At 39.3% G+C, this 10142-nt stretch overlaps 1 protein-coding gene across 1 annotated transcript; it reads left to right on the top strand.

The window, feature by feature from the left end:
* The first annotated feature begins 4229 nt into the window (after window positions 1–4229).
* Window positions 4230–6201, top strand: LOC116176132. Its single transcript, XM_031494606.1, has 5 exons — window positions 4230–4673; window positions 4712–4999; window positions 5052–5297; window positions 5340–5736; window positions 5778–6201. The coding sequence occupies exons 1-5, from the start codon at window positions 4238–4240 to the stop codon at window positions 6199–6201; spliced, it is 1791 nt and encodes a 596-aa protein (XP_031350466.1). The 5' UTR covers window positions 4230–4237.
* Window positions 6202–10142: the final 3941 nt, after the last annotated feature.

The following is a 10142-nucleotide window of genomic DNA, read 5'->3' as shown; positions in this document are numbered from 1 at the left end:
TAAGATCTTTCATAAAACAATTTGCATGGTCTGAAACTTCAACTGCAACTGTCGTATACGGGGTATGTCAATACGAATTTTGTTCAAGAGTATAATACCTTTAGGTACATACCTACCTATTTGTTATTAATATTTAATAAAAATTGTTATCAAGCAAATTTATCTAAAATTGTAAACTAATATCTAATAAACATAACTGTTTTGATAACCTTTAAGTTTTCCAAATTATAGGTTGCAGCATTTTGATGATGATTTTACACACCAATGCTGCGAACTTAAATGGACACAGTGTATATTCTACTGTGTAACTCACCTAGTTGCCCAATGTCACGTCACATTGCTGAACGTCACCCTTGACCCATCTCTATTTTGGCTCTCCGGCACTTTGTTGGTTTATTTACTTTGTGTTTTTATATTTATTTATTTTCCCTCTCTTATTCTGGGCCCTCAACAGGCCTGCGCCCAATTACAGAGTGACCCATATAATGCTTTTTAGAGGTGCCTCTACAGACTACAGGTATTTACCTTAAGAATTAGGAAAACTGCAGGAAAACGTAATTCGTAGTAACCGGCAGAATGCTCGAAACTGGTCTAAGGTAATTCCTTATTAAATTGTACCTGCCTACCCTCATCTTACTCCTGTTCTATCCCTAAAAACCCTAAAAACCCGAGCCTTTTTTACTTGTGAATCTTATCACGTTGTCAATAATCTCCCTATCTTCACTTTGTTCTTGCCTTTTGGTAGTATTGATTTTTATTAGCTGCTCAGTGCACTGTAATAAAATTACCTATTTCTGTTGTATCTCCTGTTATCCTAATAAATTCTCCAATATCTTTTATAATTATTTTCATTACCGTATTTTTCAAATTTCCAATTAGGTACCCCGATATTGGTTTGCTTCTTCCATCCTTGCGCATCTCGTGCTCGGTGCGTACTTAGTTCTTGATGCGTCCCACGTGCTTGCTACGCACTTCGTCCATTGCGCGCACCTCGTGCTTGGTTCGCACTTCGTACTGGGTGCGCACCAAGCCCGTGGCGACGAACTCTCCTGATGAACTCTTCCTGAAGAACTCTTCCTGAACTCTTCCTGATCTTCCTGATGAATTCGATGAACTCCTGATGCACTCTTCTTGATAAACTCTTCTCTTTCTGATAAACCTTCCTTGATGAACTCTCCTCCTAAAGAACTCTTCTTGAATAACTTTCCCTGATAAACCCTTCCTGAAGATCTCGTCTTGAAGAACTCTTCCTGATGAATTTCTTATGAATTTTCCTGACGAACTCTTCCTGATACCCTCTTCCGGATAAACTCTTCCTGATGAACTGTTCTTGATAAACTCCTCTTCCTGATAAACCCTCCTTTATGAACTCTTCCTGATGAACTATTCCTGATGAATTCTTCCCCATGGACTTGATGAATTTCTGATGAACTGTTTCTGAGGAATTCTTCCTGATGAACTCTACCTGATGCACTCTTCCTGATGAACTCTTCTTGATGAACTCTTCCAGATGAACTTTTTTTGATGAATTTTTGCTGATGAACTGATCCGTATGAACTCTTCCTCATAAACCCTTCCTCATGAACTATTCTTTGATGAACTCTTCCTGCTGAACTCTACCTTAAGAACCCTTCCTGATTATCTGTTCCTGATGAACTTTTCCAGATGAGTTTTTCCTACTGAACTCTTCCTGATTTACTCTTTCTGATGAACTTTACCTGATGTACTCTTTCTGATGAATTCTTCCTGATGAACTTCCTGACTTACTCTTCCTGATGAACTATTCCTGATGAACTCTTCCTTATGAACTCTTCCTGATGAACTTTTTTTGATGAATTTTTGCTGATGAACTGATCCGTATGAACTCTTCCTCATAAACCCTTCCTCATGAACTATTCTTTGATGAACTCTTCCTGCTCAGCTCTACCTTAAGAACCCTTCCTAATTATCTGTTCCTGATGAACTTTTCTTAATTAACTCTTCCTGAGGAACTTTTCCAGATGTTTTTCCTACTGAACTCTTCCTGATTTACTCTTTCTGATGAACTTTACCTGATGTACTCTTTCTGATGAATTCTTCCTGATGAACTTCCTGACTTACTCTTCCTGATGAACTATTCCTGATGAACTCTTCCTTATGAACTCTTCCTGATGAACTCTTCCTGATGAACTCTTCCTGATATTCTCTTCCTGATGAATTCTTCGTGATGAACTCTTCCAAGTGACTCTTCCTGATGAACTCTTCCTGATGAATTTTTCTGATGAACTCTTTCTGATAAACTTCCTGATGAACTCTTCCTGATGAATTCTTCCTCATGAACTCTTTTTGATGAACTCTTCCCGATGAGCTTCTCCTGATGCACTCTTCCTCATGAACTCTTCATGATGAAATCTTCTTAGTAAACTTTTCCTGATGAACGCTTTCTGACTAACTCTTCAATTTACTCTCTTCCATGTGGACGCTTCCATGCACACACTTCCTGATGAACTCTTCCCGATGAACACTTTCTGATGACTGCTCCTTCGGGAACTCTTCCTAATGCACTCTTTCATGTGGACTCTTCTATATGCACTCTTGCTGGTGACTCTGCCTAATGAACTTTTCTTGATGAACTGGCGACCTAAAAGTTCCCACGGTCCCACATATGATCTCCCGCCGGTTGACTGCCAACGCTGGGCCAAATGCCAAGATTAGGTAAAGCAATTTTCACACGGGCGGACGGTAGGTGGCATATGTCAAAGGAAAAAGGTTCCCTCGGTTCCCAAAATTTTTAGCGCATTTTTTAAGAATTAAAAAATGTGCTATTGTACCACTTGTACCGTTTTGAACTACTTCTAGGGGAATGGTCCTAGAGTTCTGGAATTTTTGCAGTAGGTAGTCTATACCTTGAAGGTGTGCCAGACGGCCATTAAATTTCGCTGTCTAAAAGGGGGACCCTCCCACGAATTATTTCCCGAGATGCTGTTTTTGAAAGTAAAACGTGCAAAACCTTTACATACGACAACCAGTTGATCTCCGATTTTGCAAGCGCGTGCCTTTAATGGTGCCAAGTTAAACTTGAACTTAGAAAATGGAGGGGGGGGGGGGTAAACACATGTTCTACCCTTCATGGTATTCTAATGAAAAGCCTCATCGAAATAAATTGGTTTGTACAAACTATAACTTTCCCGTGCGAACTTTTTTCCGAGAGCAGTGAGCGACGGGGCCTGAGGGGGGGGGGGGGTTAAAAATTAATTTTATCTCTCATTGTATTCTAGTTAAAGGTCTCAACGAACGAAAGGAACAGTTTTTCTACCAACTACTGCCCTTCTTTCTTGTCCTCTTATCCAAAGTACGGGGTGGAGGTAGAGGGGGGGGGGTGTGGAACTAGTTTTATCCTTCATGGTACTCTAATGAAAAGTCTCAACGAAAGAAACCGTTTTCTACCAACTACTGCCCTTCTTTCTGCCCTCTAATCAAAGTACGGGCTGGAGGGTGAGGGGGGTGGAACTAGTTTCATCTTTCATGGTACTCTAATGAAAGGTCTCAACGAAAGGAATTAATTTCTACCAACCATAGCGCTCCACCTCGACCTCGTATCGTGATCGGGTATATTCCCTTATACCTCAAGAGCGGATTGTCGGAAGAGGGTACTCACAAAGGGCGATTGAAACGTCTGCAAGAAATATATCCATTGGTGATGTCAAAACAAAAGCTATTTCGGTTTAAAAAATGCGCTTTATTTGCACAAGAGTTGTGCACAATTTATACTTGTTCCACTTGCAAGCTTCCACTCTTGGCTATTTTTTCAAATTAAGAGCAAATGAGATCAATAAACTTTGCCCTTGAATTTTAAGTTCTCACTTGCGCACACTCCGTCTAGGAAAGTCTTTGATGGTTGCAAACTTACCAAAAATACAGAATCACGTGCAAAGATCGGATCATAAACAGTTTTCAGATTATGTCCCTATTTGCGATATCTGCAATATAGGTCTAGGTACTCAAACTGACGTGGGAATGCGGAAACGCAAGCGGGACGCATACAGCGAGATATGCGTGCAAATCGCCGCACTTGCATATCCCGCTGTCGAAATATATCCTGCGCCCGTCCCGCTTCCTTTCTCGCATTACCACGCAGGTTTGACTGGATAAGGAGGATATTGCAAAATAGGGCCATAAACTGAAAACTGTTTATGATCGGAGTCAAGTGGTCTGCTATTTGTCATATCATCACCCTTGTCAAATTTAAAACTGTGGAATGTTGTCCCAAAACGAAAGCGAAGGTGAACGTGCCGAATACAACCCCAATGGTTCGTTGGACTATCATTTTTTAAGTGAAGTTGCTTTATCCCTTCAAAATGCCCCTCCAAAATCAATAAAATCCCGAAGTGTTGTACCTCCCCATACACCCAATTCCGAATACGAGTTTGACACAACCATCACCACCCTACCGTCTTTTCCCAAGCTCGACAAACTGGATATACCTTACGTTCGCGAAAAGGGTATTAAATACTGCATCGAGTATTTTGGGAACTTTTTCAAGTGCAAGGACTACGAGACCAATTTGGTTCAGTTTTGGTTCTTGGACGTCATCACCGACTGTGTCTGGTTCTTGCAAGATGATTGTCGGTTACCGCACCAAACGCAGAAAATTGTCCTTGAGTGGTTCTTGTATTTTATGGACCTGTTGAGAAGTAAGTGTGTATAATTCGCACGGTCTAAAAGTGCGCAGATTCTAGGAAGAATTTAACGCATAGGAAGTTTTTTGGAATTTTCAAAGAAGCGATCTTAGTAGCAGCAGAAATTGTGGAAGAGGGATGCGAGTCAATACCGCCACCTGGCGAAGTATTTGAGCTACTTCCAGATAGCGATCAATTACATTCCAGTGCATCAGATATGTGCTCCACAAGCTCGTTTGACAAGGATATGAGCACGAGAAATGTAAGCTACATTGAAATTGCCAAACCTAATGGAACTTGCAGATATGAATTGCCTAAAGAAATGTGCACGTGCGCGGATTGTAATGAACCGTACGCCGTTCCACATCATTTACTGCTAATCCACGATTTTAGATGACTTGTCGTCCATCAAGTCACTTACTGAAACAGACTCACAGTCTCAAATAAGCGAGGCTGAGGAAGACGACGAGCAGATCAGCACACCACTTTATACCGTTGATTCCGATCTGCCTGCTAGATTTTTACCTCTTTTCACTGAAGTAGATGGTGAGGTGTCTGAGCAATCAAACAAAAGCACGGAACCGTCGAGCCAGTTAACCAACGCCGCTGAAGATAAGTTTGAAATTTACCAAGTTGCAGGTAAACGATTTTGTTGTTGAACTCTCATTGATCTACTCATAGATAAGTACGAAATTGTTTCGGGTACTGATACACCTAGCGGGGTTTCATCTCAGACAGTTCCAACAAGGATCGACTCCATCAGTCGCGAGAAAAGTGAAGAAAAGGTGAAGCAGTTAACTGATGAAGAAATTCTGAAAGGATTAATGGTACAGAAAATGTGGGAGCAGAGATTGTTGGACATGGACGACCCTAAAAAAGGATGGGTGCAGTATGATGTCAACGAAAGTAACGTCACGGAAATAGCGGCGAATGAAAGCAGTTCGTCTAATACTGGAAGCGATGATGAGTGGATTGACATAACTTTGAAGAACAGGAAAGCTGAAATAGAACAGTTTGAGAATCGCGCCACTTTAAATTTTGGCATACTGTGGGCGATTATCGAACTTGTGTTTAAATAGTAAGCGGTTTTTACGTATCCCATTACACCCCGTTTAAAAGTTTCTACGAAGGTTTTCAGTTTTCGTTGGTGAAACTAGCACTTCAGGCCACACCGGAGGTAATAACTCAAGCGGCGAACACCGAATGGCAAATTCCCAAAAGGAATAGAGTACCGTTTGTAAAGCCCAAAATCGAAAAGCCCAAGCCCGTAAAGGTAAAACAAGAGAAAGTCAAACGGGAGAAGCCACAGAAGCCAAAGAAGGCGGCCAAGGAAAAAAAGCCGCCACAAAAGAAGGCGCCGGCGATGTCGACCGAAGAGAAGAAGAGGCTCGAAAAGGAAAGATTGGAATTGTTAAAGTTAGAAGAGGCGAAGAGAATAGCCGAAGAGAACAAGAGGTACATGTATCCATTAGCAGATGGCGTAACTGATGAATTTTTTATGGGAATTTTCGAGAATTGGGAAAGACCGAAACGCAAGAAATAGGAAGTTTATGTAAAAGCATTTGAATATTTTAGTTAATTGTTCACCTTTGAAGTTGATAAAGATTGGTGTCGTTTTATCTGCTATGTCGTCTCGCTAATGACCGAACAGGGGTACCTTTTCAACGACATAGAGGAGAAAATCGGTAGGTCATTTAAACGATCTAAGACGAACCCACGACAATTAAACGATGCTAATAAGATATGGCGGCTGTCTCACCATGGTCTTTACGTGCTTGGTTACTAGGGTTGTCAGACTGAAATAAAGCTTAACTCGAGGTAGAGCTGCTGCTCCACGCGGGTAAATACAAAGGGGAGCATACCACCCGCTTAAATTTGAAATCTAAAAGTGGTACGTGATCAAACATCTAAGGCAGGGCCCTCTTAAGCAGGACGCGCATTGAATCGACTTTGTGGACATCCCACAAACTATTTACTAGTAAAGTTCCTTAAAAAAAGTCCCAGTTCAGCTTCAAGTTGCATTTTCCAACCTACTTAAGAAAAAGTCACCCTTACATTAAGTTTTCACAAAAAAATATTTGATTCCTTGACCTAAAAACAGTGACGGATTTAGTATAAGCGGCAAAGGGGGCAATTAGCCCCTCCGACAAGCCCAAAAAGGCTTGGGTAAAAGGCAAATAGCACCCTTTTAAATGTTAAAGACAACTTAATTTACAGTATTTCCATTAGTACCTATACATTCCCCACTTTCTAAAAATGTGCGCTACCACTATTGTACAATCTATTCTCCGTAACCGTTATAGAGTGATGGAGCCTCCTTGCACGCGAAGTTAAAAGTTTTATATTTACAAAGGCGCTCACCTCAAAAAGTTTTTCTGGATCCGCCACTGCCTAAAAAACATATAAATGATATGTCACATGATAATACCGTGTCGAAATAAAATTTTCAATATTTTGAGCCCCACCTTTGTACGCCATCTTGAATTACTCGAATTGCTTAAGCCTGGGCAGAGTGGCATCAATCGGATAAAAAATCTACGTGACATAAGCATTCAAAAACAGTAAAAACATTTCATTCATACATCAAAACGAGGTTACCCTATTATTAGGCATTCGACACCTAGACTACCTATATAAGAAAACAACCAAGAATACATGACATTACAGTGACTGTCACTGTACATGACATGACATAAGTAAATAGGTACCTATAATAGTAGTTTGAATGTTTGCCACAAAATGGCTGCCGCATACCACGTGATTCAGCAACCAATAAAAAATGAGACACCTATTGTCGCTACTATCTTGTATAGAGTACAGTGACTGATGTATAAAGACAATGTGGCCATAATGCTTCATGTCGGCATAGAGTAATTACTCTATGATGTCGGTCATGTTTATTCCAATTTATCATTGAGCTGATTGGTTCAACCAAATTACCTACTAGATTTTGCTATGGTTACAATAATGCTGCCAGAATTGTGTTGAGCAAGGTAAGTTCATCGCCTCAGTTTCCAGGTTTATTTCTACCAATCCCGTGTATTTGGTCAAAACATGGCGGATCTTCCAAGTACCGGTAGAAAATAATACCACCGTAAGATCACATTGTCGCTCTATACAGGGTGGTGACTTGCGTAACGCATCATAGGGATTTCAATGTAAAAAATTCATAACATGCGATTATTGGCTCCCCAAATTATTTTAGAGCAAAAATGTATTTATGGTTTTTTGTAGAAAAAAATTTGTTACGTCAATTAAACGTATTGGTTTTCAATGTTTTTCATAATAAAGACGGAAAATTGGAAAAATAAACCCCCATCTTTTTCAATAATCTGTGATGCCATGGACACTACAAAAGTTTGGTAATATTCTCAGGTACTTCTTGGTACATCAATTTGCTTCGTCTTCTTTTTTCGTTGTAGTATGTTTTGACATACCTTTCGTATTCTTACTTTCCATGCTAGCTCAGATTTAAAAAAAAGGGTTAAGAATAGGTAAGAATTCAAAAGATTTTTTCACTGATAATCTCATTACTAATAACATTGAATAATAAATCTTCTTTATTTAATGATAATAATCAAAACTTCGTAATCAGAATTTGGAAAAAATACAAACTCCAACTGATATTATTGTTGGAACCCATATATGGAATATAGGTTCCGGTTCCGCACTACTTAGGTATAATTATTTTTTAAGGGTTCCGGTACCGATTCAGGTTCTGTGACTAGAAATGTTCAGTTCCGGTCCCAGTTTGTTTTTCGGCTTAGAAAGGGTACCTAACATACATAAATAAAATTATTATTCAAAAATAAATTTATTATACGTAAAAAATAATGCACAAAATTGAAGTATTCTTTTGCATAAACATATTTTTAGGTTCAATTGAAACTTCTTTTTAGGTTACGCGTTCGTTTAACTTTAACCTCTGTTAACTGCCTGTCTTTTTCTTCAGCAGTAGATTCAGCTATGGCTTTCCTCACACATTTTTCAACCCTCTTGCAAATTTTACAACGCTGAACGTAATTCCCAAGACAAGATTTTATTTTCGGCCAGCAAGTCGATAAAGGATTAGGCACAGGTGATATGGACTGAAAGCGGATATGACGTGTACTTTCCAGGAAATATGATATGCTGACTCTAGAATTCTATAGAAGCGTTTCGTTTACTATATAACCAAATGGAAGTTTGTTTAATAAAAGTTCCAAGATCGAAGCCGAAGTGATAAATAGTGAAATTTGCGCTCGCGTTATAAATTTCAGTACAAGTACAAGTAAGTGATACATATAATAACCGGTATAAATCAATCTCTTTAATGGCAAAGTTTACACGCTGACTTTTTTTGCCATACATGAAATGGTCATGAGCAGGGGGGGGATTACGACTTTGAGATTTTGGAAAACGCATTCAACACCTCCACCTTTGCCTAAATAATCCAAGGGCCTTCTAAAAATTGTGTGGTTGCCAGCTCTCAAAAATGTGTGCATCGTAGGTGGTATATACAGGGTGGAACCTCTTAGTTGCCTAAGTGGCCTCCTATTATCATTACTTCTGTCGATGATGTTAAATGAGCTCCTAGCGAGTCTATGATTTTGCTGTGTCCGTCAGCACGATATCTCAAGGACGAGTGGACCAATTACGATACAACTTTGTAGGTGGATTTTATCAAACTTGCAGATCACAGTGCCTCAAATGGCAATGTAGGCCAAAAAACAAGGAGAGCCCTTTTGACATCTCCGCTGGTTATGCACCGAACTACAAGAAATTCAATATCAGGATAGCGTTAGCCATATAATACGCAAGGTCAAAAGTTGAGAATAAAAGCAAACCGCCAGTTTCAAAATTAGGTTTTGCGCATGTGGAGCTCGTTTGTTATATTTGTTTACACACATTTATTGTCTTCATTATACCATTGAATTTATAAACTTTTTATAAATTAAATTGTTATACTATACGGTATATTAGTCAACAAAGGATGAACACAAAAAGGCAGAAACTGGTAAACAATTTTATGAAAGAAATGAATATATACAGGGTGGCGCATCTAAAACGTCATAAGGTTTTCACAAAACATACGGGTAGCTAGGGGGCGACACCGATTTTCATTTATTCCCACTCATGGCTTCATCCCCAACTCAACCTACATCAGGAAAATATAAACAAAATCGGCAAATTACAGTTTTTCTGGCATAGTAATTGAAATTTTTTGGTTTTCTTTACAGCATAACTCTTTAATTGCGCAACTTTTCCCTAATTTGCCCATCTTAGCATCTTCTATAAGGTTTCCAAGATCCCCATAATAGACAGCCTTATCTTCGACACAGTGTATAGCGTAGATTCTGAACGTGTGCCAGGCGGCCTTTCAATGTTAATGTGTAAAGGGCCCTATCCCCATTACTCATCTACCAAGAAGCTAAACAACAATAAAGTTTGCATACTACTACTTATAATTATAAATTATGTATCTCAATTAGTTACAAAACTAGT

Source organism: Photinus pyralis, unplaced genomic scaffold, assembly GCF_008802855.1.
Source record: "Photinus pyralis isolate 1611_PpyrPB1 unplaced genomic scaffold, Ppyr1.3 Ppyr1.4_LG7, whole genome shotgun sequence".
Taxonomy (NCBI): Eukaryota; Metazoa; Arthropoda; class Insecta; order Coleoptera; family Lampyridae; genus Photinus; species Photinus pyralis.
Note: the sequence above shows the minus strand (reverse complement) of the source record. Positions and strands in the feature narration are given on the sequence as shown.

What these genes read in the sequence shown, in the direction of transcription:
- LOC116176132 (XM_031494606.1), top strand. Translation starts at nt 4,238, where the DNA reads ATGTTGTCCCAAAACGAAAGCGAAGGTGAACGTGCCGAATACAACCCC. An exon ending in TTTTATGGACCTGTTGAGAA is followed by an intron (nt 4,674 to 4,711) that starts GTAAGTGTGTAT and finishes AAAAGTGCGCAG; the next exon opens with ATTCTAGGAAGAATTTAACG. An exon ending in ATCGAACTTGTGTTTAAATA is followed by an intron (nt 5,737 to 5,777) that starts GTAAGCGGTTTT and finishes CCCGTTTAAAAG; the next exon opens with TTTCTACGAAGGTTTTCAGT.